At 43.0% G+C, this 27106-nt stretch overlaps 1 protein-coding gene across 5 annotated transcripts; it reads right to left on the bottom strand.

The window, feature by feature from the left end:
* Positions 1 to 2172: 2172 nt before the first annotated feature.
* MAP3K8 (mitogen-activated protein kinase kinase kinase 8) lies at positions 2173 to 25943 on the bottom strand. 5 transcript variants are annotated; one of them, XM_017820262.1, is made up of 9 exons: positions 25754 to 25943; positions 19130 to 19254; positions 17893 to 18244; positions 14580 to 14744; positions 12844 to 13105; positions 10174 to 10280; positions 5952 to 6104; positions 5078 to 5324; positions 2173 to 3582 (listed from the first exon to the last, which is right to left on the bottom strand). In XM_017820262.1, the coding sequence occupies exons 2-9, from the start codon at positions 19162 to 19164 to the stop codon at positions 3449 to 3451; spliced, it is 1455 nt and encodes a 484-aa protein (XP_017675751.1). In that variant the 5' UTR covers positions 19165 to 19254; positions 25754 to 25943; the 3' UTR covers positions 2173 to 3448. The 5 variants fall into 5 exon arrangements, with proteins under 5 accessions (XP_017675751.1, XP_017675747.1, XP_017675748.1 ...); XM_017820258.1 differs by lacking the exon at positions 25754 to 25943 and adding an exon at positions 25423 to 25518; XM_017820259.1 differs by lacking the exon at positions 25754 to 25943 and adding an exon at positions 23191 to 23450.
* Positions 25944 to 27106: the final 1163 nt, after the last annotated feature.

Here is a 27106-nt window from a genome sequence, read left to right as displayed (position 1 = left end):
GGTGACCAGCCTGAAGCAGCACGAGTGTGCCCATGGGACTATAATGAGCCACTCCCAAGGTCCAGCTGGAATTTTTTGGGCGTTGCTGAGTTTGGTCAGCACACACTGTTTATAAAGGATTTGTTTTCCCTTTGCCCGAATGATTAGCTATGGATGGTGACAGTTTTAGAAATGGACCTTGCTGGGCCTTTCCTGTAAGGAAAGAAAAGGTTGCTCAGGCTCCAGAAAGTGCTTTGGTGCTCTCTTACTGGGAATTTGCAAAGTCCCTGTGTATGGGATGCAAAGTGAAGCATAGGAAGCAAAGTCTTTCTCCGTGGTATCTGAGCCTGCCTTGGAAGCAGCTAGTGTAGCCCTAAGGGAAGCTATTTCCAGCCTTCCCAGTTTTGGCCATACACAGCACCATGCAGCTCCCTACATCCCAGGCCGTCCAATCAACCAGTTTGGCCTTCCCAGCTGCAGCAGGGTCACGTCTCCAGTGACTCTTCCTCAACTGCTCCTTTGCTCCTGCCATTTAGCCAGAAGAGCAACACACTTATTTCCCCAATGTCCCAACAAAGGGACTAATTCTTGGCCAAGGGCCACACATTTGTATTTTCCTTTGCAGTTAGTCTGACTCTCAGTATTCCCCCAAGAGAAAATGAAACTACACACCAGAAATCAACACGAACAGAGGCAAACCATTTGCAAAATCGAGCTCAGTGATGACCAGCCATCCCCCTAGGGCTTATGCCGGCAGGGTTTTCTCACCACCCATTTTCATTCCCTCCTCCTCACCTCCAGACTCCGTTGCTCCAAGTACACAGCTGCTCAGGCAACCAGATTAGAGAAATAATCTTTCCCCTCCCAGGATATTTCTAACCCAGTTCATTTCCCTGACCTCATTCCCCAGGTGTTGGCACAAACAGGTGAACCTACACAACACAGGGATCAACCACTGTGGGATATGCTTGAGGGATGTGATATGCTTGGGATATGACGTACTGCTCCAGAGAGAAATCCCTGCTTAGCTGCAGCCTGAGGCTCACCTGAAAAACAGTCCTCAGCTATTAAAAAGATCACAGAGCTGAGAGCAATGCTTGGTGTTTGGTGTGCCTAAACAGCTACTTGTTGATTGTGTAGCAGTTCTCTGAAGTGATATTTATCATGAAGCTCTCACACTTTTTAGGCATGTGGATGTGTCTATAAAGAGGTATTGATTCACTCAGCCAAACCTTATCATTTATGTCTGGCAATACATAAACTGTAATTATTTTGGATAATCTGATTAGTTATTACTTTCTTACTGAGCAGATATATAACAGCAATATACTAATGCAAATATTAAATAGTGTCTATATTAAATAGTGTCCCCATAGACAGATTTCTATGGTAAATCATTTAACTTTGTGGGGGAAAAGAGAATGGCATAACAGAAAACAATAAGAGGAAAAATCAATGTAAGGTTTTTTAAGCAAAGGTAGAAGTCCCCTTTGGCAGCCTGTAATTTTGACATGGATCTCATTGTTGAAGTATACAGGCACTTGATAAGCATTTGCAAAACACCCATGCATTATTTGCTGAGAATAAACGCCTGAGTTTTATTGAAGGGAAACTGGGGAAGAGATCATAAACCCATCTCCAGTTACCTGAAAAACTGCTTCCTACTAATTTTATGAATCTCCTTAAAGGTCAAAAGCTATCAGCAAAAGATCCGAAAATTGAAACCAGGTCTCTCAAAGCACAGGTGAGCATCCAAACCACTAGATCATGTTTTCTTTAAGTCAGCTGCACTGAAAATCTGATCCCTGAATATCCTGATCACTACAGTCAGTATAAATACTAAGCAGCTAGTCATCTAGAGAATTTGCACAAAGCACTGGAGCAAGTGGGTTATTCCCAGGAGAAATTTTTGCAGCAATTAACATCAGGACTGAATCACTGCATGCTGTACACAACCACTGTGCAACATCCAGGCAGTCCATAAGGATCACTGGGGTGTGAGAATAAGATTTTATCAGAAACACTTATCATCTATTACCAGAGTCCAAACATCCATCAACAATCACCTTCACCCAACTTGCCAATACATGGAATGATGCCTGTAGCGTACCCGGACCATTAGTAGGGGAGATTGGCCCAAATATAGTCACAGCCCCACACTGTTTTCAAAGATGAAGGAACAGTGACTATGTCTCAAGGCACTGAGCTGGATTTATTCATATGACAATATCAGTATCAAACTAGAAATCATCTGTTTAAGATCATGTGTTAGACAGGAACAGCATTAAATAACAGACATATGAAAAAGAGACTGTGCTTCAGAACAGATTCAGTGTACAACATACACAGTATGCCATTAAACACAAATGCTTATAAAGAGTCATCCTAAGCATCAAAGAGAGTTTTATAAAAGTTTACGTTCTCATCCCATGGGATGTACAGAACTATGCAGTTTACATAGTTTTACTATCATCCAAAACATCATGTTTCAAATGTATGAGGCACAGCAAAAACAATATAATTCCATTTCCATAGGAACATAAACACCGCTTGTCACTAATGACATGCTTTCCAAACTGTAGCACTCACAGCAATTATACATGTGTACAGTTTTAAAGTATTAAAAAGCAAGAGTCTGGAGCCTGCCCATTGTTACTGTGCAATAGGGAATAACATTTGATCTACCCTTGAAAACTATCATAAATATCCTTGCAATAGCTGTAACAGAGGAAGCAGGTGGAATCACTGCCATGTTTTGCCAGGGCCAGCTTGCTGTGCTACTCCCAAAGCTAGCCAATACAGCCAGTGAAGGATTCCCTCCACCCACAGAGAAATGGACAGCAACCTGCTTAGCTCCGCAGCCCAGGGAAGATGCAAAGTTCACACAAATCTGTAACCAAGTGATGCTTTGACTCCAGAGACAGCTGGTAGAAATTAGCTCAGCTTAAGGGATGCCCTGATTTCCAACAAGAATGACCAGAGATGGCCAAATCTTAAAGAGAGAACAAGACTGAACCAGTCTTTGACCGGCTAAATCAAAGATATTTTTTTTTTTTTGGGGTGGGGGAGGGTTTGCTCTAAGGACAGCTCAGAGAGACTGAATCTTATAGCCCACATGCTCAATTATTATTATATTTTTTCATGACATTATTTGCAAGCATATATTATAAGTTTTATAAAAGTGCAAGGCCCAGCACAGGAAGATATCCTGGATTAAGACATTCCTAGCAGTGTTCTTTTTGCCATCTTCTTGTCGGTCAACCAGCAGCCGCACAAGTACCGTTGCTTGGGATCAGCTTATCAGAGCCCCTACGGGTTTAGCTTAATCATCTGTGCAATTAAACACTATTCACATTTGACAGCCTACAATGGCAATAGTTTTATGTACAAATTTGAAAATCAAGTCTTAAAATCAAATTTTAAGAGGTAGAGGTCCATTTCTGACCCGTCAACATAAAATGTTACCGAGTCAGTCATATTCTAATGCTGGTGGTCCCCTAACAATATTGAAGTAACCAGCTAGAGCTCCAAGGTCTATGTAGAGTGATCTTTGCCTCTTTAGCAGGTCTGACTCTTCCATGCTCCCGTTACACAATGAGGAATCTAAAAAGGAAAAAGAGAAAGCACGTCATTATTGCACAAATAGCTACAGCAGTTTATTTTCGTGACTGTAGGTATTACTGGAATAATTGGCCTATTATTTGATTTTACTAATCTGTGGTTTAGAAAATTTCATTTTTAAGGACAACATAAATCAAACCTCACGAAGTATAACAAATCAACTCTAGGGTAAAGAGAGGTAAGCAGTTGGCAAGTGAAAACAGTAAGTGCGTTCAACTATTTCAAAAAAAGCCTCCATCAGCTGGGACAGCTTCCTCATCCACGGAGCTATAGTGATAAAGGAGAGTTTGGTACAAGGAAAAAACCTGCTAACTTTCTGCCAGCTGAAAATTCTGCTTCATCATAGGGCAATTTTCATCTAAACAGATGACATCATCTTTGTCTGGGTGTGACAATACAGAACGAATATGGGACTGTCAGTCTCAGTTTCTTTAGGTCTTTTAAGTCAAGGTCTGAAGAAACCAGACCTGGTTTGCAATAGCAGAATTCCCCTGAATACTTGTATAATGAGTATCTTGGAATCTCAAGCACCTACACTAAAGTTCTAGTTTAATGGTCAAATATTTTTTTCGTGTTCAAAACAATTGATTCAGATGGTCTGAGCCTGTCAAAGGATTATGCAACCTCAAGGCAAAATCCAGAAGGTACAACGCCATTCTAAATTCAAAGACTGTGACTGATTTAAATGTTAAGTAAATTTGTTGCAACAATCATGCATTACAGCACCCAAAACTTTGCATAGATATCTTTTCAAATACTTATCCCAATTAAATAAACCCCTTATCTGGGGTGACTCTTTCCATGTCTTTTGTCAGAACCCTCCTAATGTATTTTATAAGTAGAAGAAAATAATTTTGAAGCCTGTTCACAGGTTGCTGGCACTAAATCTCCCTTGGTCTTGATACAATCCAAGGGCACACTGAGTTTCCTACCTGGTTCGTGTATTATCCTCATAAAGCACTTACTAATGCACAAGGGCAACTGTGTTCTATCCTACAGTCATTTCTGTTTTTAAAACAAAGGTCTTGTACTGCTGACACTCAGCAACCTTAGTATGGCTTTGCGTGCATCTTTTTCCTTAAGGAGGCAAAAAGATTTGGTGGTGGTGTCTGTTGGACTTTGTTGTTGTTGACAAATCACTAGTATCTATAAAACATCTCTAGTACTGTGGCAAATTAAGGCAATTTGGGACAACGATCTATACTTCATGAAGTGCCTTGAATGATTGCCAGGGCTTTTTCAAGAGCCAGTCCTTCCGGAGCTGCAGAATTCAGGCTGAGTTCCTACCCATTGAAGTCAATGGGCGTTTTACAGATCACTTAATGACCTCTGGGTCTGATCTCATCCGATTGGGATTTTCACTGGTCTCTTTCCAGACGAGTTTTGAGTTTCGCTGGCTTCTTAACACTCACTCAAATCAAGATTTGACGCAAAGTAAAATCTAAACGTGCAAGGTAAGCAAGCCTGATACCATTACCTGTAATGTTTTCTGGCAACTGCAGCTCCTTCCTCGCGAGTAGTCTTTTCCTTTCAAACAATGCCGAGTCCAGACTCTGGCACCGTGGCTGCTCCTCTGGGGGTGGGTGCAAGGCTTCGTGTTTCAGTAAGTCGGCTGCAGACAGCCTGTGATTAGGATTCCTTTCCAGAGCTGCTTCTAGCAACTCTCTCATGGAAGTGCTGCAGTCTTCAGCAATGTCCTCTAAGGGGGGAGCTTGCTTGTGTATCTGTTGGAATGCAAAAAAGACCACTGAAACAGTTATTCCAAAAACAATGGAAGAGGAAGTCACAATAACCACGAGTGGTCTGGGAATTCCCCAATTCAACTCATCACCTCCCTAAGTTGAGCTGATCAATTAGAAAAGAACATGCAACTGCACAAAATCCACCTTCATAAAATCAGATTTTATAATGAATTTAAAAACTCCAAGAAACTTCAAGCAGCCTAAAATCCAGTGCAATGCAAAATCACTAGGTTTCTGTGCCACACTGGAAGAACTAGAGATCAAATTTTGCCAGGCTCCAGTTTTTAACTGCAACTTCTAAGCAAAACAGACAAGTAAAAGACAGATGGGCTTGTTTCAATCAAGTCTCACACTGTTCTAACCCTGTCCTTGCAGTAAACCCACAGTCTGTAAATTGCAACACAAATCACAGAGATGACTCCAGCTCAGCCTCCATTTTCCCCTAAATGATCAAAACCCACCTCTTCCCTCCCTCCCCCGAAGCAAAAAAGATGATATCATCTCTCTGACAAATATTTTGGTAGTTTTTATATGACTGGAGTTTTCCCAACACGAGTACAGGAAACTCTTCAACTGAAACTGAGCTATGGTTTTGCTAAGGACACTTACAATGTAGAGGTAGGATGGATATGCAGAACGAGGATATCTGTTCACCCAGGGTGGGATTCCCGTTTGCATATGAATGATTGTAGCTCCCATGCTGTAGATGTCTGCTTTTGTTGTGTGGCCTCTGCAGAGGATAACTTCAGGGCTCATGTAAATCTGTGCAGAATAGTAAAAACAAAGATTAGTCATTAAGGGAAAACAACAAGCAAAGATTAGTTGTGACATTTTGTGATCTGAGAAACCCCCCTCTAAATGGATGCATGCCAATAGTACCTGAAGCCTAAAGACCAAGCACCATCTGGAGAATGAGATTTTTGTGCTCTGCACAATACCACAGTCAAAGATATAGCACCTGGACAAACTCATATTCCAAGTCTGCCCTCCCCAGACAGACCACAGCTCAGCAGCTATGGGACTTGGCTGAGCTGTTCAAGCCATGGCTCTGCTTCTTTCAGCTGGGCAGCAGAAACCTCATCCCTCCACAGCAAAAGGAGTGCCAGTTTGGTTTGTGGGGCACTGCTGGCACTGCTCCATTCTACATGAACAACATGGGTGTGCACTTGGCTAAAGAGAGAGGGAGACCTGCACTGACAGCTATTGAGGTGTGGGTAGGAGTCCACTCTTCAAATCCCTGTTACACTGGATACCATACAACTCCTCTAAACAGAACTGACAGATGAACAGCCTCCCGACTTCCTTACTCATCTTCTTATCCAATAACCTGCATATTGAAGCATTATCCTAAGAAATGGGATAATGAGGAACAAGCCAGGTCTAGGCAAAGTATAAATTAAAAGTCAGGTCCCTTAAGCCCTGTTGCATGCCCTTTCCACCAGATTACCCCCCAGAGCACCTAGCACAAGCATCCCTCTTCTATCCTTTTTTCAAACCAAAAATTTGAATCTTGTCTAAACCAAAATACAGTTTTCATTCAAACATTTCACTGAAACATTCGAATTTGTCAAGACTGAAGAAGGACCTGCTGGGAAGCTCCTGCCAGCTCCAAGCAGTTCGGAGTGCTGCTGGAGGAGAACCAGACAGACAGGATGCAGGAGGCACACCCCATGGCTGGCAGGAGCTGCCTGCACATTTCTGCCACTGCCACTGGATCAGGGAGCAGATTTCAACACAACGTGGGCACAGCCCACGGCACACTAGGTTAGCAAGCCACTGTATTTGCTTCTGGTTTCTACTTTTCCCTCAGCCAATTTCCCTCTAAAGGAGTCAAACAAACTTTAATTAGTTCAAGTCATCCTGTCACAAAGAATCACATTAAAAGTCATTAACTGACACAAGGGCAGGAAGTTAAGTCATCACCACATGGTTCGACTACTTATTAGCACAGATCAAGAACGGCTGCAGGGCTCACGCAAATTCCAAGGAATATTTCCCAGTAAATCACATACCAAATCTGCAAACAGAACTTCTGACTGGAAGTGTGTGCAAAGGTTCAACAAGTGTCTGCAGCTGCTACTGACTCCTATCCACTGCTTTCCTCAGGGCTAAGATAGAATCTCAGTGTGACTGCACCTCTACCTTTAAGTCTCATAAGGAGCAAAGGACAGAATTTCTCATCTCGTAAAAAAAAAGTCTTTGGCAAATACAGCACAACTTGAGTGAAATCTATATAAACAAAAAGCAGCTGCCTTTATGAGGAGAAAAAGGATGCTGGTACAAGATCCTGTCTGCAGTTAAAGTGTAAAAATGGTCAGGATGCACCTGGATTGCACAGGGACAAAATGCAGAAATGATATGTGCACCCAAGCTCTGATTTTAGACTGGTCTAAGACTCTGTTGTCACCAAAGCAGACAGCCCAAGCCATGGATACCTTCCCATTTTCATTCCTTCTGACTGCTAGGCTGGCACTTGCCTGCCAGTCAGACCAAGACACAGCCCAGCTAAAAACCAGTCCTTTCTTCATGCTGGGCTAGTTTTGGTTTAGCATTCCTAAAAATGAATCACACCTTCCACACTCAAACTTTAGCAGACAACTTTTTCCTCCCCTCAAATAGTGATAAACTGAAGCTTACATCTTTTAACCAAGTGACAGAGGCATAACAGAAAGTGTAGCAACTGCCTAGCAAAAGTATTTCCTGCAGAGCAGTTTCATCACAACCACAGTTTATTGTGCTGTATGACTTGTATGCAAAAGCAGAAACACCAGGTTTTTCACAATACACAAACTAAACAAAATTTAACTACCTTTCAATCATTTTGGCCCAAACTGTAACTACTCATTTTCACAAACACAATGAAGATTCACTATATTCAGACTTCCTTTGCTATAGAAATGAACAAAGATCCTAACTCCCAGAGGAGAACACACACAGAAGAAAGATAACTCCACCTGCTGCTTCCCTCAAGGACACAACTCCCTGCCAATACCAGATGTAAAAGAAACCAGCCAGCTCTCAGGCACGATGCTGCATGGCAGTGACAGTCCTAATCTCAACTGTATGAAGAAACAGCACTCTTGAACAACTGCACCACTTCTTAAGGCTGCATAATAGAGGTATGCAAAATGTGGGAGGACTTTGGAGAGTCAAGACCTTACTTTGAAAAAAAAAATAAAATCAAGAAATCCAGACTACAGAAGGCATTTATGGGGGACTGGACTAGGCACTGTGGAGAGGAAGTTGCCTAGAAGGAAGACTCTGAGCAGAAAAGCCTATAGGAACATCGTGAATCCTAGTCTATAAGTCTTTGATTGGTATCTGAAAATCCCCTTTCCCAGTGCTCTCTCTCCAACCTCACTTCCGGCCTGCAGTGCTGTGGCAGGATTGCCGCTTCCAAGGACTAGCTACTGCTCCCCTGAGACACTAAACACCAAACACAGCCATATTTCAGGGTTGTGGGGATTATCAGCTTTCTGTGGACATGACTGCAGGTGCTCGACTGCGCAGAATCATTTTCCTCCTGCTAAATGAAAGGCTAAGTGTTTGTCACTTGGTAAAGTGAAAACAGTGAAGTGTTTTTCACTTTTCATTTGTTCTTACCAACATGAACTTCACCTGCCCTCCAAGACCCAGGAACTGATCATCACCAGTCTGCTCCACAAACCTGGAAATTTCCTGTTTACACAAATCTCCATCCTTGGGAAATACCCTACCAGGGCTTCCAACTCATTGTTCTTATTTTCATTAACAGCACCCAAAATCCCCTTAAACAAACAAAAAACCCCAAACCAAAGTAAAAAACCAACAAAGCATATACATTAAACATCAGAAAGCGTGCTGCTTCCAGTTCAGTAAGCATTTTAAGCTCTTACCTCCCCTGACTAGAAGGCCAGTGAAAAAAAACATTCAAGTGTTTCCTCAATTATCTTGAAAATAAACAAGCCTGACCTTCTGTGAAATCTTAATTTATCCTACCCTTCCAAGGAGCGAAATGCTCTTTGTCAGTTATACAAGTATCTCCTCTTCACACATGTGGTAGACTATCAAAGTGGTTAAGTGCCAACATTTCAGCTGAGGTTTCCTGTAAACAATCTCCTCCAGCAACAGAGAGCACGCGAAGCCACATCTGCAGCAGCTATCCAACCTAATTCTTGCTGCTTGGTTGTTTGTTAAAGCTCCAGCCCTGGAAACACTTTGGCATGAATGCAGCCCAAGTGGTGTGCAGGACCTCTGTGCACACTCAAAGTCACTGAGAACATTTAAAAGGCCCCCACCTCCATCACTGTTATGCCTAAAAGCAAATTTATCAGCTAATAATCAACTGTGCCACACATAACCCTCGAAGAACCAAAAAGTTACATGTAGACGGTGAACAGAGCTTAGAAATGCTAAGAGATGAAACACAGATATCTGTAATTTCTGCAGTCTTGATGGAGGAGTCAAAGCACTGTGTTGAGTAGGTCACCCCAGTTCGTAGTGGGTATCTCAGAAGAAATCTTTGCTAGAGCAAAGAACAAATTCCTGTTTGAAGTGTCTCTGACCAGCAGCAAACAACCCTCCCCAGATTACTGTTTGACTTCAGTGAATAACTGCTAACAAATGGGACTGCAGAGAAAGTGATATGGCTTTCAAAGCCTAACACTTGGTTTTCCATTCAGCAAGTTGAAAAGAAGAATATCATTGAGACCATATTAATGTTTGTAACTTTTCTGTACATTTTATAACTCTTTTATCCACACTTCTAACCCTCAAGCTTCGAATATGAGCCTAAGTATCACAACCACAAGAGTAATACAAGGTAAGAGCTTCTCTCCCTCCAGCTTCTTACCTCTGTTCCCCTAAGGTCTTTGGGATAGTAAACTTCTTCAGTCATTTGAACACTTAGGCCAAAATCCACCAAAACAGCCTTAGTTGACATAAAGACAATGTTGCTTGCTAAAAGAAAAACAAAATTGACAACATTTAATTTCTAGCACTGGCATTTATTTCACAACATGCCTGTTTCATTCAGATGCTGGCCTGAAAAGGAAGAGAGATTAGCACAACCAGTCTCTACAGCCAATAGCCCTTCTAGCCAAAACAGATCCGGTAGTCATTTGGTCCAATTTTAAATCATATCTTCAAATCAAACTGGACTGGTTTATGTAAAAGAAAAATCAATGGTCATTTTCCTAGCTTAGAATAAAAAAAAGGAAAAAAAGAGAGGGAGAAAAAGCTGAGGGTAAAGGAGGAAAGTGGAAGACTGGTAGGCATCTCAGCACAGTACTCTCAAAATACTTAATGGTCTCCGAGGTGGAGGGCATGCTGTGCAGGTCTGGCTATGAACAGCACAGCTGTTGGTCACTAAGAGGTGTCTCTACACTACCAGTTTAAGTGAAGACAGAAACAGAATAACTCAGGCCCCTCCACAGCAGCCACACCAGCCTCCTGCACTGGTCAGTGAGAGCAGCTCAGTGTGACAGTGGAGAACAAACTATGGTTGCAAAAACAATGAAAGACCAAATGTTCCAAACTCCCACTGAACTGCAGCAGTATCTGCTTAATTCACTTTCCTTCACAGAACTCTGCCTAAGGCACAAACTTGTACTCCAAGGTTTTGTTTGCAGCTTTATTTCTGATCAAATATTTATGAATGTAGTGCTCTGTGAGAGCCTGGAGAAATTCCTGTTTGCTGTTTCAGAAGACGTGGTAAAGAAAAGTCTCCAAATTACACAACAGAAACACATTTTCTCCCAGAGGAAACTGTGGGCCATTTTCCATCTTGACAGTGCCCACCATGACCAGCCAGTGGGAAGACACAAGTTTAATTTCTGCGGTACCAACTCCTGAAGCAATGCTTACCAGTGCTACAAAACTACCTAAGTCTGTAGTTTTAGGGATACCTTTGAAGGCATGGATTTTAAACATCCCATAACAGACAGTGCAGAGGGCCACACTGCCACAGCGCAGCAGGCTCTGCTGCCTGCCTGGGATTCAACCCAGCCCTAGTTTGTTTTGGACTGAAGTTCCCTCCACCAAACAGCCTCACGGTTTAACTGCTCTCCAACCAAGGGTTAAAATGAGTGGCAGCACTGAACACTTCCCAAGAGCCAGAATATCCTTCTCCCTTTCTTGGCTCAGGGCAGTTTTTCCTCTCAATAAAATCCCCACCTCCTTCTGTATCACTGGGACAGACTCAATAGCAGCTCAACAGCAGCAGATGGAGTGAGGAAGAAATGAGAGGTGTTTGGGAAACAGCCTTTTCTATTGATTCCACCTGGCAAGGGAAAACACCTCTGCTCCCTGGAGTGGAGGCTGCCTTGCCAGGCAGTGGGCATGGCTGCCATTTCAGGCCCAGGCTTCCCAGCTCACCCCCAGGCGCTTGGCAACCATCAGCCCTGGAGGACCTCTGCCTCATCACCTGCCCTGCATTCAGCAACACAGGAAAAGGCTGAGAAAACAGAAACACACTCATATCCATTGCATTCAAAATGGACTGGTTCTCCTATCTACTATCTAGGTGCAGTAGACTTTGGACTGGTTTGTTTTTTAGACCTTTTAATCAATGTCATTGTTACTGCCAATTACAATAAACCCACGGGAAAGATTCTTACTGTAAGTGAGAAAGAATAATTAAGGGAAAAATTAAGCAGTTTTACAGTTGTAAGCCTCTGAGGTTGTGACATCCAAAGTACTGACCCATATTAAATTTAAAAAAAAGTGCAAAACCGAGATAAAAATCTAGCAATTCCTGATAATCATCTTCTGTCAACTATCTATTATAATGCTTCAGTCTGAATATTTCTATTTCAAACCCTCAAGTTTAAGTAAATAAACTCACAGAGATACATCTTTATTAGAGGCACTGTTACTAGAAATACCTGTCTGTAGGGTGAGGTTGTGCTGGGAGAAACAGCATTTAATATTAAATTAAATGTAATGAATTAAAATGTAGTTTTTAAGCAATTTAATATTAGTGTATTTAATTTAGATTTAAATATGTTTAAATATTCTTTTTATTAAATATATATATTTTAAAAGCAAATATATACTAAAATTTGCTGTAATTGTTGAAAGAAAGAAAAAAAAACAAACCAGCACAAATTATGTATTTAGTTCCAAAGTGTCACAAACTGAGGAACAGCCATGTAGAAATGTAAAAAGAAGATGCAAGCCAAAGGTGAGCATGGAAACACTCAGGATGAATATACATGGAAAGCTGGAAACTTCTGTCTTAACGCAGACTGATAATTTCACTCTTTAGGTTTTTATTTAAATTGAATTTCTCACAAACGGCAAAGTATCTATGACATTCTAATTATCCTCCCCAATGAAGTGAATTAATAAATAATGTAAATAACTATTACCTCCAGAACCTGATCTTGCCACTTGTTCAGCATTATCCATCCCTCCCTCCCAGAGACATGAAGCTGTGTTCCCCAGCTTAGTCCCAGGCTCTCCATCAGGGTCCCAGCCCAGCCTGGACCCAAAAGTACCCCAAGGAATCACACAGACGTACGTTTGATATCATGGTGGATAATCCTCTTGGAGTGGAGAAAGTCAAGTCCTTTCAGAATATGCTTTGTCACCCAAATGATTTCAAACTCTCTCATAGGACCACAACTTTCCAGCTTTTCCATGACAGATCCTCCCTCTCCGGCTTCCATAAAGAGATGGATTGTCTCATCCCACAAAATAGCGCCGTATAATTCAGCAATGTTTTCGTGACGGAAACATGCCTGTATTTCAACATCTGATGGTTTGAACTGTTCCACTGGGACCTAGGACATTGAAACAAAACCACAGAAGAGCAGTTCAAAAAACAAGTTACCCATACTAACACTAGTTATGCTACTGATTAATATGAAAGAAAGTAGCAAAGCACTCCTATCCACTTGTTAAAATACAGAGCTTTACTTTGATCCTGTGACTTGTTCTTCCTTTGCAGTTGACAGACATCCTGTTAAAAGCTGAGAGAGATTTTGGAATCATGCCCAAATAAAAAGTGCAATCTTCCAGAAAAAGCAATGTAGCAAGAGTTATTCCCGTCAAAATCCAGTGGTTATGCAAAAGCTTTATGCAAACTTCCTGGTGAAGGAGATAAAATTCCCACTGCTTTCTCCATTAGCTTTGTGCAGTCTCATCTGCTCTACCAGAAGTATACACCCACCTGACAGGTGGATCAGTGCTTGCCATGCTCAGCATAGTCTGCAGACTAACCCTGCTCAGGACCATTACTGACCTCAATTCAGTCCTTATCAGCACTGTTTTATGGCTTGTGAGAAATCAAACCTGCTTTAAAGCGAGCACCCAGCAGCACTTTATTTCTTCAAAAAGTACTGATGGCAGATTGCTAAGACAATGAAAGCAGTGTTTGCTTACACACAGAAAATCTACTACCACCCTTTTTATTCTCCTTCCCTCAGACTCATGTCTGTGAACCAAGTAAGAGTTTTTTATTTCAAAGCAAAATATTGTTTGTGTTTTCAGAAATATTATGATGTTTTAATTCTGCAGTGGGTTATGCAGGAGCAGCAAACTCAATCTGTCCTCAAATGGACACACTGGCTGCAAGAGAAGGACATACAGCTGCCTCCCCAACTCTTCCACACAAAAGTAATACAAGTACTTATTCATGAGCTGGGGGACATAGAGCAATGACCTAGCTGAGCTTTTACGGCCCTGAATATTTACTGCTCCATTCAGAATAGTATGCTAAAAGGCAAAGCTGAAAGAAAATGTTGGCTTGCATAAAAGTAGGGCAGTGCTCAGCAGTTTTCTTGAGACATGTCTCAACCTTAACTCAGTGCCCAAAACACAGTAAGAGTTGCGTGTACTGAGCTCTCAGGGACTTTAATGGCACTGGAGTAAAGAAAATCTTAGTTAAAGGACAAGAGCGTAAAACCATCTGCAGCAACAGGGTTTTGCTTCAGCAGGGACTTGATCTCACACTGATATTTTACCATGTGAGTACAGCAGAACAAGCAGAAAATCTACTCCCACACTACAGCCCATGTGTCAGTTACATATACTTACAGATACTTTCAAAACTCAGAAACTTTTGCAGTCTCAGAGCCAAAAAATTAAAACAAGTTAACAGTTAAAAATGCGCATTTTTCCTACCTTGTGTAGGCCAACAAAACCAAGATGATCATCAGCCAACAGTGGAATTTGATGCAGACATATTTGAAAATATACTCTATGCATTACATTGTACAATATTTGCTCAGAGATAAAATTACCGAACTAACATACCAGTTTGCATGCCATTCGTTTCTTGGTTTCTCTGTCTTGGGCTAAGTACACCTTCCCAAAAGCTCCCCGAGGAATAAAATCAGAGCCAATGTTCCTGTAAGTCAGCTTCCATGGAAACAGGAGCACATCTGAGTCAATCTGATAGCGCCCATTCTTGGGTGTGATCTGTGGAGTTAAATAAATAATTAAAAAATCACAATGAAGTTAAAACTACTTCAAACCTAATTAATTTTATACATGTAGTGGGGAAAAAAAATTAATATATCACTTATATATTTGCATGACTGCTCAGCAGTCTTTATTTAGAAACATCAAATGGGAACAGCATGTGAGGTGTGGCACTCATTCACAGACCAGGCATCCACGTTTCTCTCCAGTGACTAACTTTCAAAGTGTAAGTTGCAATTAATTGTCTTGAAACAACAACAACAGCAGCTGGGTTAATGAAATTACCCACCTCTTGTTATTAGATTTACCTGCACATGTTTGTCCTTCCTGTAATCTGTTAACTTGTTGTGCCACATACCTGTTACTCACAACTTATCTTATACAATGTGAGCAAGAGTTTCAGCATTTCCTAATATCACATGTACTGCTAGGGGAGCTCATTTTAATTTTCCATCTTGTATCAGAGTTTCTGCTGGTTAGTAAAAGGTTGAAGAAGCCTGCCGTGATTTTACCAGCCACCTTCCTCTAGTTTTATACCATAGTTTAAGAAAAAAAAAAAAAAGAGCAGGAGTGACACTGCTTTATGTGGGTAATGCTGGGAGCTTTTGCTCTTTTGTATCATCAACTAGGCAAGGAGGGCTTCTCCAGGAAGCAATTCAGGGCACCTAAGTCAGTATCTCGCTCTAAATCTTTCTTCGAGTCAGCTCCCTCACTCTGCATGTGACAGAGAGAGGGACCAAACACCCAACTACAGCCATGTGAGTACTGCCTGAGGTCTGATGTTATTTCTTCAGTCTCTTAATCTCTCAGCTAAAGAATTAATAATGTTTTCCATGAATATTCTTCTAATTAATTCAGAGATACATGGTATTGTCAGTATTTGGAATGTCATTAACCTGTTTACTGCTACTTTATCAAGATTCTTGAAGAGATAAAATCGGATCAAGGATATTTATCACTTCATGTCTGTCACATAGCCTCATATTCAGCTCTTCAGTTACCCTTTTTAAGATAACAGCATATTAAGATTATTTAGTTTAGATTGCTTTTTCAGATGTAACACACACAGTCTTTCATGCTTAACCTACCTTCATGTTTTTCAATTAGGAAAGTATTTTCTTGACTCCTAAAATTGTCATTTGTGATTAGTATCTACATGAAATAAATTAATTCTTTGAAGATCCTAAACTTGGGGAGGATAAGTTCTTAACCTTTGGCAGCAGGGGGGATGTCTTTTAATAAACAGTATTTTGCTTAGGATATAGAGAATGAGCCCTCCCTGTACTTATTGTAAAGCAATCCGTACACCTCTAGCAATCTGTACATCTTGCTTGCCTTCTGCATTTCAAGAGATTGAGACTTTCTAATCCACCATGGGTTACACCTTATCCTGGAAAGGACAGTAGTCTGAGTAGAGTGGATTTGCAGAGCTAGAGAGCAACAACCACGACACTATTCACATTTCCAGGAGGCTTTCAGGACTAGTTCCCAGCCGGGCCCTGTGAATGCTACTTTGTGGCTGCAATGCATCCTTCAGTTTAGTTTCAACTCAAAGAAATTCAGCTTGTGCACTTTAAGACCCTTTGTGATGTGAGCCACGGATGCAGTCAGTGAGGGTCACCAGGCAATCAGAAACATTCCTGATCCTAACTAAAATGCTGTAGGTATTTACAATGTAGATGCCCCTGCTGAAATTCATGTAGCCTGCCTCCAGCCCTCAGTTGCTTAATGGGATCACGTGGACCTAATAGTACTTGGTTCATACCAATTGTATGCATCTGTAGAAACAATGTGCAAGCAAAACAACCATGAGTATGTAGAACAGTGTCTACCCTAAGTATAGGAAACATTTAATATTACTAAGTGTCATTTCAATGGTACAGAGTTGAAAAGTGATTGTTTTGCAACACTGCAATACTCCCTCCAAATCGGAATAAAGCAATACCCTGTGCTATTTTACACCTGAGCAACCAGTAAGCCTCAGCAACCAGTGTTCACACATAAAACATAATACATACAAGATATTTAAGATGACAGAAGTGGAACATCTTAAGAAAATGTAGCAGCAGCACAACCATATAGGAACAAACTTCCATTTCATAATTGACTGTTTCTAGAGCAACTGATCTTAAACAGAAGTCAAATGACACTAATATCCAAAGATGCTTGTAGAGCACAAATAATTTTAGGGAAAAAGTGAACACATCTCAAAACAACACATCTATACTTGAATTTACTAGTGTGAGATATTACATAATATTGTAATACTTAAAACCACACTTGATACTATGTGCCTTTTCTCATTATGTTACTATTATTAACATTTTATGGAGATAGAGTGAATTTAGTAATGATATCAATAGATCCTAGATGTTTATTTTTGGGAGTTTGCATAATGAACTCTTTTTACTGCATGAACACAAGGCACTGGAAGACCCTTACTGTCTCCCAAACCTGTAAAACATCATAGTTCACAGAATCATAAAAAAGGCTTGGTTTGGAAAAGACCTTTAAGGTCATCTAGTTCCAACTCCCCTGCCATGGGCAGGGGATGCCACCCACTAGATCAAGTTGCTCAGAGCCCCATCCTACCTGGCCTTGAACACTTCCAGGGACGGGGCATCCACAGCTTCTCTGGGTAGTCTATTCCAGTGCCTTACCACCCTTGGAGTAAAGAATTTCTCTCTAACATCTAATCTAAATCTCTCCTCCTTTAGTTCAAAACCATTCCTCCTCGTCCAATCACTACATGCCCTTGTAAAAAGTCACTCTCCCTCATTTTTATACGAGTTGTGAATTTTATAAGCCCCCTTTAAGTACTGAAAGCACAGTGAGTTGTGTATTTTGCTTTTTTACTGCTGGTCTCAAGTTTGTATTCAATACTGGGAAATATCTTCTAATTTCCAGGAATAACCAAGAGGTAACATAAAGTGGATCCTCCTGAAGAACAGATCTTTCTCCATAGCTCCTTGAGACTGCAGGGGCTAGGCTTGGTGGTCTCAGAGCTTCCTCCAGCCCTAGGGTTGCATAAGAAACCACAGCCTGACTTTTATCCCTGGGACTGGGGTGATCTTTATTTACATTCATTAAAACCTTCTAATTCCTTAGTTCTACTAAATCTCAAGTAAAAAGAAAATGGACATACCATATTCAAAAGGATTCCAGATTCTTGTTGTCTGCATCCTTTAAATTGTTTTGCAGTGTTAGACACCTGATTTGCAAAAGCCAGCAGGTCTTCCACAGTCCCGTATTTGACAGAGGACATAAAAGAAACCTCCCTTTCACAAAACAGTAAAGATTCTGAACGTTCATCATTTTGATTTGCCTCTTCACACATTGTTAATAAGCTGTCTTCATAGACTGCGATGTCTTCAAGGTTTTCCATGATGTCTATCACCTTAGACATATTTAGATCAGTTAGCAAAAAGTCAATTTCCTCTTTGCTATCACTACCTGTGCTCATATACTCCATTACTGTCCACTTTGTAAAACCACTCCTGAAAAAAAAAAAAAGAAACAAACCTGAAAACACTTTTCACATAAATTTGTTTTACGAAACTAAGAATGAAAAGAAGTGATGAGGGCGATCAACAGCTCATCATTATACAGTTAGATTTAAAATTAATGAAGAAAACTAAATTATTAAATTAAAATTACAAAGAAAATCATAACTAGTGGCCTGGGTGAAGAAAAAATGGAAAAGTCTTTGCTAGTGAAATGTATTTAGAAGTTATTAGTGAACCTCTCCTATCATTCATTCTTGTAATTTATTATGATAAAGCTTTTCATTAGAGGAACTGGTACAGTAAGGATACACCACTGTGATGGATATGCATCCCTTAATACAAATAAAGGAATTCACTGTTTGGAAAGGAATGCTAGAGATATTAACATTCTCAATTAGTTTATGTCCAACTTTTTACTGGCAATTTATGTGATGTATCCAGAAAGAAGGGGAGGTCATGGAGCATCTCTTAATATCATTGTACAAAGCACAAGTAAGCCCCCACCTAAGATACACAATCTATATTGTTTTTGTAAATAACTGATCAGAACTAGACTCAAACTAAAATTTTCACCAGTTTCAGAAGAAAGTCAGAAATTGAGTAATCATAAAAGCAATGAGCTTTTGAAGCAGTTTCCAGTAGTTTGTTCTGCTCCCACTAGACATAAAAATAACTTTTTAGGTTACTATTACAACTATTTTGCTGAAGTGGATTTATAGGAAACTGGGTTCGTTATCCCAAAAAGTCCCCTCCTATCCCAGATTTCTACTTTATGTCGGGAGAGAGTTACTTCTTCAAATTAAAAATGTATGCATAGTCAGTCATTAAAATACTGACACAAACAGTTTTCAACACATAAATGTCTAGAGCACTTACCCCGTATTTAACCTGGTTACATCACTCAAAACCATTAAAAACGTCTCAATATAATCCCTGAAGTCGTCGTGTTTTTTGAACTCGTATTTACCTCCGATGATAATTTCACAGCGTTCTGTGTCAGTCTATTAAAAAAGCAAAACAAATAAAGACATCGCATACCAGCTCAAGCAGAAGGACTGGTTTGTACTTACATAGATCATTTGCTTCACGGAAAGAAAAACTAGTAATCACAAGGCTGAGCTAACAGGGGATTTTTCTGCAGAAAAAGATGACAGCTCCAAAAAGAATCAAACTACTGTGTGATCATCCAGATTTCCAAGTAGTAGTGAAAAATAGTTTTTCCATGGTTAGGTCCCGAGTTTTATTCTCTCTGCCTCATGCTTGTTTATAGCAAAGAGAGAAGAATCTCCTTTTCCTTTAGCAGAACTAAGCAGAGCATGGCCTCTTCAGAGAGCTCTCATTTCCCTTTTTCATAATCCACTGCAACCATCTATTTTGGGCAAGAGATAACAACCAGACTAAAAGACACTTAAAAAGTAAGAAGAAAAAAAAGGAAAAAAGACAAGCAGCAAACACAACCTTATCTCAAGGACAAGCAGCAGACTCGGTCCCCTGAGGCCATGAAGCAATGCCATTTACCCAGGTACAGTTTCTGGTTATGATCACTATCTTTCTTACCCGCACCGCAAGGAGGTGGAAGCTTTGTGGCGCATATTTCTCATGGGTTAGAGTATTTACGTCAGCTCTAATGTGAGGGAAACCAAGTAAAATGACGTGTCTGACTTGGCAAAGAATTCAGACCACGTGCTGAAAATTCAAAAGGCAGGACAGGACAGCAGATGCAGCATCAGAAAAGGCAAGGAGAGTGTTTGTTCCACCCCTTGGGGTCTACCACTTTTCAGCCTCTGGGGGAAAAATCAAGGTCCAAACCACCACACCAACTCAGACCCAAACCCTGAGAGTGATGGTGGCAGAGCAGTACTGTGCCCCCCCATTGCCCCAAGATGGACAGAGTGACTCTCACCACCACTCTACACCAGTTCACCCAGACTCCAGTCAACCTGCACCCCTAGCATTAGGGCAGCCAGGTTTGAAACCTTGTGGTCACTAGCACTAGTCAATCAGAAAGGACACAGGCTTTGTATCCGGGATGCTCAGAGAGATCAGGTTTTCCAACCTACACAAAAAGTAAAAGATGATATGGGTATTTCCTAACCCCTATCACCCCATCTTCCTGCTCCATGACCAAGCTATAGGCTGTTAAGAAAGCCTGAAAGTGATTACTCTTTATTATAAAGGAGATTTCTACTTTTCCCCACTGCATGACTTCTATTCGTTGTGCTTTTTCGGTGCTGAATTAGCAGGAGTGGAAAGAAAAGAAACGGTGCAGTCATAAAAGGAACTGAGAGACAACATGTGTAAAGTCAGGTAAAGCTACAAACTAGTCCTGAGGGACTTCCTGAAGAAAAACATGAGCCTCTAGATGCTCTGGTCTTTTGTGGATAAAGACAAGTACATACCACAATTAAACTAATTTACTCTCTGATAGCATTTTCATGTACATGGCGTCTGTACAGATTAGACCAAATGTAACTTTCTGTAAGTGCCAGTTCTGCTCTGTTCCTCAAAATATCCCCAAACTACAGCAAAATACTACTAATATTCTTGGCAGTTTCACTACTACCCAAAAAGCTCTGAATTACTAGAAAAAGTGACTACAACCTGCATATTCTCAGTTCTGTGCTTTTAGTGCTTGAGAAAAGCTGCAAACCCTTCACCTTCACAACTACCTGAAAGGAAGTGGTAGAGAGGTGGAGGTCAGTCTCTTCTCCCAAATAACAAATGATGGGACATGGGGAAATTGTCGCAAGTTGTGCCAGGAGCAGTTTACACTGGATATTAGGAAAAATTTCTTTACTGAAAGGGTTGTCAAACACTGAAACAGGCTGCCCAGGGAAGTGGTGGAGTCACCATCCCTGGGGGGATTTAAAAGACAGGTAGACATAATTGCACTTTGGGACACGGTTTAGTGGTGGGCTCAGTGGTACCAGGTTAAGGGTTGGACTCAACAATCTTACAGGTCTTTTCCAACCTAAACGATTTTATGATTCTATTTTTCCCTATATCTAGCAAATTCTAAACATTAAATGTTTACATAATGAAAGCACTATCTAGACTATAAAAGCTGATTTTTTTAATTATGCAGCAATTTAGCATTATATTTCCACCACTGACAAAAAAGGTGTCAATTTACCAACACAGAATTCACTCCTCCTTTTATCCCTAAAATTCTGTACTAGTATCAGTGGTGAGCACTCACATAATATTTTAACCATTCTATATAACCCAGGTTCATGAAGAAATTACATCACTAAGTAGGTTTTACTTAGATTCTCAGCTAAAAAAACTGGTCTTACCTGCAGTAGAAAAATAAAACTATATGCAAGCACTTAAGTCAGTTGCTAAAGCACAAGACTCTTTCTCCAGTTCTGCCAATATTTCAACATCATCACATGAGTAATTTGCAAGCCAAAGGTTTATTTCTCTATTTATCATGTACAGCTTTTCAACCCCTTTTGCCTGAGAAGTGTGCTGCCTGAGAGCATACTTATATACATCATATTAAATAAGAGTAATTGGATACCAGAATTCTGAGCCTCTGTGGGACTTTCTGAGTGTCGAGGATCAACAAAGCAAAAAATTTAAAAAAATCTGCCATAAAAATAAAAAAAAAACCAAAACCCAAAATGAAAAAAACTAGCCAAAAACTGCGTAGACTGGCTCAACACAATCATACACCCATAATAAAGATCTCTCCTGCTGCTTTTAGGGAATAATGTTTTGATCTAAGTGACAAGTCATTTCCCATCAACGATGAAAAAAGTCCTTATGTGCCTTTAAGAAAACTTATCGACAGACTTCGAAAAACACAATCCCATTGGAAGAAAAGTTCTACTGTCAAGGAACAAGAAATGTCAACAACCTCAATTTCGACAGCATTGAACATGTTCACTTGGAAGAAGAAAATCCCCAACTCCCGCAGCGCTGCCAGCGGCAGAGCCCAGCTCCAGCCCCTTCCTGCCCTGCAGCCCCCGGGGACAGCGCAGGTGCCGCAGACCCAGCGACCCCCGCGGACACACGGCGGGGCTCGGGAGGCCGAGGGCGGACAGAGACCGACCCCAGGACAGCACTGCAGCCCCAGCCCTCTGTCCGCCGGCCGAGCTGGGGGCGAGCGGAGCGGGACCCGACCACCTCCGCCCCGGCAGCGCAGCCCCGGCCCGTCCCGCTCCATCCCGCCAGGGATCCCGGCGCCTCTCCCAGCGCTGCCCCCTCCCGTCTCGACCCCCCCAGCCCCGTCCCCGCTCACCCTCGGGCCGCCAGGAGAGCGCTCGCCGCCGGTCCGCCCGCTCCCAGCGCCGCTCGGCCGCGTCCCGCGGGAAACTCCCGGGGGCGGGGAAGGGCGCAGGTAGCACCGCCCGCCCCTCGCCGAGGGCGGGGGACCGGGGCGGCCCCGGTCGCGGTTTCTATTTCAGTTTCCCGGCAGAGGACGGCCAGCGCCGCCCTGTCCCGGCCTGGCCGTAACCCCGGCCAGCGCTCGTCTCCTGCCCCGGCGGGGGCATCGCTGAACCCCTCTCCTACAGCCCCTCGCGTTCCCGTGTGCACATAGAAGGGATCTCTCAGCTGCACGCATTCATCAAATTTAAGCATTATCTGAATCAAACCAGCTGACACTTGGGTGGAATTTAGGACAACAATTTTAAGAATTTGTTACTGGCAGTAGGATTAAAACACTGCAGGACACGGTAGTGTGAATTTGGCAATTGCTAAAATTGGGCAGGACTACTTTTTATTTCTCATCCAAAAGGCAGTAACTGTTGCAGAACAGTGCTGCCCAGTAGCTCCTCTTCAGTCAGTTCGTTTTTAAAGAGACAAGTAGCACCTTTACGAAAACCAGCTGCCACAGCATTAGGAGCTGATGAGTTGAACTTGTCTCAAGGTGTCAAGAGACAAGATGCATTTTCTGTTTATTATCTGCAGTGTAATGACTATCTGCTTACTGAAGTTAGTGGTAAAACTTTCATTATAAAGTTTCAGGACAAACATTCACCTTAGGCTTCAGTGTTTACTAGTTCATACAAATCCTTTTCTGTTGATATGATCCAGACACACTGACTCCCTTGTTTAAAGGTTTTATGTTTGCTACCTCTCCTATATTGTACAAAATGGTCCAAAGTATGTCACAAATGACATTCTGAAATGTGCAGGGACTTGGACTCACTACAGGACTTCCTTTTCCTTAGCATCATAATTATGTATGTGGAACACTGCTAGCAGGGTTAACCTTTGCTCACACACAGTGTCTTCTCCAGACTATACAGATGATAAATACATTGGCAAGCCTCCACAAAAAAATATGTGCGTTGTTTGTTGTTCAACTCAGTGCATCTGCTAAAAAATGTCTGTGAGAAAAAGGTAAGAAAGCTGAAGATTATTAAAGAAAGACAAAAGAGAGGAAGAAAATTAAGGGAACTGAGGAAGAAGTTAAGCTATAGGAGAGGCCAGGCCAAGGAAAGGGCGGAATTGGCAGCACCTTGAAAGTGGGAGGTTAAGGAGGCTGAGTAACACATCCTTAACGTGCAGCACCTCTCACGCTAGGGTACTTGAGGTATTCTCTTTCAGGAACTTGCTTGTGCTATTAGTTTCCCAAAACCTACAATTAATTTTAATGAAACCATTTTCTTTTTTTAGACCAACTTCAAAGGGGGAAAGAGGAGGAGTTTCTCTTTCCACATCAATGAATTTAGGCAGGACAAGTCATAGGATTCCAGAGGAAACTTGCCAGAGAGAGAGAGGGAGGAAACACAAGTTTCTGCTCCATGGTATGCATATGTAGGATATAAATTGAATGGCTGTATTTTAGGTCAATCTACTCTGTCTTAATGATCATCCTGGGATACAAACCCAAGATCATTAGAGCACAGCAATTATTTACAGACCTTGACTTACTAGGAAGCTACCAAGAGTATATAGAGCTCTGCAGTGAAGACCTACTAACACACGAAGTAGCCACATGGTCCCTAACATACACTACAGATGCGCCCGCATGTTTTATATAAATGCCTGTTTTTAAATACTAAAGAAAATGACTTTTTCTTCAGTCCATACCGGGGGAACCATGCTGCAGGCCAATAACTACTTGCTGGGCACCCTGCAGCTCTCTGCCCCAACCACTGCATTTTTGATCCCACAGAACATGTCCTGGCATGGGACTAGACAAACAGAATCACAGAATCAATTAAGTTGGAAAAGACCTCTGAGATCATCAAGACCAACCTATGACTGAACACTGAGTGCCACGTCCAGTCTTTCCTTAAACACCTCCAGGGACAGTGACTCCATTCCCTCTCTGGGTAGCCTGTTCCAATGTCTAATCACCCTTTCTGTGAATAAATTCCTCCTAATGTCCAATCTAAACCTCCTCTGGCTCTTAAGACTATATCCTGTCATCCTGTTGCTAGTTGCCTGGGAGAAAAGGCTGACCTCCACCTGGCTCCAACCTCCTTTCAGGTGGTTGTAGAGTGTGATAAGGTCACCCCTGAGCCTCCTCTTTAGGCTAAATACCCCCAGCTCCCTCGGCCACTTCTCAATGGATTTGGGCTCTATACCCTTCCCCAGCTTTGTTGCCCTTCTCTAGACTCACTCCAACATCTCAATGTCCTTCCTGAACTGAGGGACCCAGAACTGGACACAGTACTTGAGGTGTGGCCTCACCAGTGCCAAGTACTGATGGAGAATCACTTCCCTAGTCCTGCTGGCTGCACTATTCCTGGTACAGACCAAATGGTTTACATCCCCTTTTCAAGTAGCCAGTCTGCCAAAACCTACATTAGGTCTCCATCACCTTGGCCATGCGACCCTTTGGGTTCACCTCCATGCCCACTCTCACTCTCCTGCCCTTGGCTGGTGGGGCTCATGCAAGGGGTCAAAGCCGGCCCTGGTCTGGGCTGTGGGTGCTTCCTCACACAGGTCAGGCAGCTGCCCACGGCCCACACCTCAGGCCTGGCTTGGGAAGCTCAGAGTATCTTGAATTGGAAGGAACCCACAAGGATCATGGAAGTCCATCTCCTGGCCCTGCACAGGACAGCCCCAAGAATCACACCATGAGCCTGAGAGCATTGTCCAAACACTTCTTCAACTCTGTCAGGCTTGGTGCTGTGACCCCTTTCCCGGGGAGCCTGTTCCAGTGCCAAACCACCTTCTGGGTGGAGAACATTTTCCTAATATCCAACCTTAATTCTCTCCTGACGCAGGTTCATGCCACTCCCTCAGGTTCTGTCAGCGGTCACCACAGAGAAGAGATCAGTGCCTGCCCCTCTTCGCCCCTCACGAGGAAGTTGTAACTGCAATGAGGTCTCCCCTCAGTCTCTTCAGCTGAACAGACCAAGTGCCCTCAGCCACTCCTCATACGGCTTCATCTCCAGGCCCTTCACCGTCCTTGTTACCCTCCTTAGGACGTTCTCTAATAGCTTAATGTCTTTTTTATACTGTGGTGCCTAAAACTGCACACAATATTCAAGGTGAGGCCGCACCAGTGCAGAGCAAAGCGGGACAATCCCCCACCTGGACCGGCTGTCGATGCCCCCCAGGGCACGGTTGGCCCTTCTGGCTGCCAGGTCACACTGCCGACAGCTCAGTTTGTTCCCTCTGCTTGCAGCAGGCAGCTGTCCGCACCCTGGGGCTGGCTGCGTCGTTTGCTCCCTGCCGCCACAGCTCTGCACGCCTCGGGCAGCAGCAGCACCAGCCACAACAAGATCCCTTCCCCCCCCCGCCGGCGCCGTGGGGCCGCTCCGCGCCCAACGGAACCGGGCTGAGCCTCGGCGGCCGCCGTGGAAAGCGGCGCCTGCGCAGAGCGGCGCGGCCGTGCGGGCCATGGCGCTGTGGCTGCTGCGGCGACGCCTGCGCCTCCCCGGGCCCGGCGGCCGCGGGCACGCCCGGCTCGGCCCCTCCGGCGCCGCCGCCGCCCAGCCCGCTGCCGAGGAGCCGGTCGAAGGTACGGAGGGGCTGCCGCGGGCCTTGGGGCCGTGCGGGGTCGGGCAGCATGGCGGGCGCTGCCGGGGCGCGTGGGGACGGGAGCGGCCGCCTGTCCCGCCTGTCCCGCTCGGCCCCGGGAGAGGCGCCGGGGCAGTGCCGGTGTCCCGGGCGGGAGGGGCTCTCAGGGCCCGGGCAGACCGGCCGGGCTGTGCCTTCCCGGGTGCAGCCCGAGGGGCAGAGTCCGCTGTCAGTGCCCGGGGCTTGGTTTATTTACCTCAGCTAGGGGTAAGTCAGGTGACAGAGGTTATCCTGGGAGACCCCCTCTGAAAAGCATAGGAAAGGCGTGACTGATGTGGTGTCTTTGGTGCAAGCCAAGAACTGGTGAGGAGTGTCCATCGCTGCTGTGTTGTAGCAGTTCATGTGGGTGTGAGCCTGAGGCCTGTGCTCATATTCATGTTTTACAGCTTGAAAACGTGAGGTACCAAGCGTTTCTTGAGGAGAGGAGACGATGAGGCAGTATTATCACAGCTTCCCAAAGCCAACAAGTCTTTTACTCTTTATATCCTTGTACTTGCAGATGTGCAGCAAAGTGGATTAAGAAACAACTCCAGATTACAGTTAATCATTCTTGTTTTGCTGCATAACTTTGATCATTAGTCTCATTTGGTTTGCTGCATGACTGTGTAAATGCTTGCATTAGCATCAGCATGCAGAGAGCAGCATATAGAGGATGGGGCTGTTTCTTTTAGCAGCAGTGCTGGTGTATGCATTTTTAAAACGACTGTGAAACTCTGGCACTAACTGGAAATGTTTTGTGGAACAGGGGAAGAAAGCAAAGTGGACTGCCTGTCATGCATTTGAAATACTTACAACCACCATTTGGATGTGAACGTGTGAATTTGTGCCATGCTCAGACTGTGCAAAAGACAGAGGCAGAAAATG

This window comes from Lepidothrix coronata, unplaced genomic scaffold, assembly GCF_001604755.1.
Source record: "Lepidothrix coronata isolate B3197 unplaced genomic scaffold, Lepidothrix_coronata-1.0 Scaffold80, whole genome shotgun sequence".
Lineage (NCBI taxonomy): Eukaryota > Metazoa > Chordata > Aves > Passeriformes > Pipridae > Lepidothrix > Lepidothrix coronata.
This window is presented reverse-complemented; position numbering and strand designations above follow the sequence as displayed.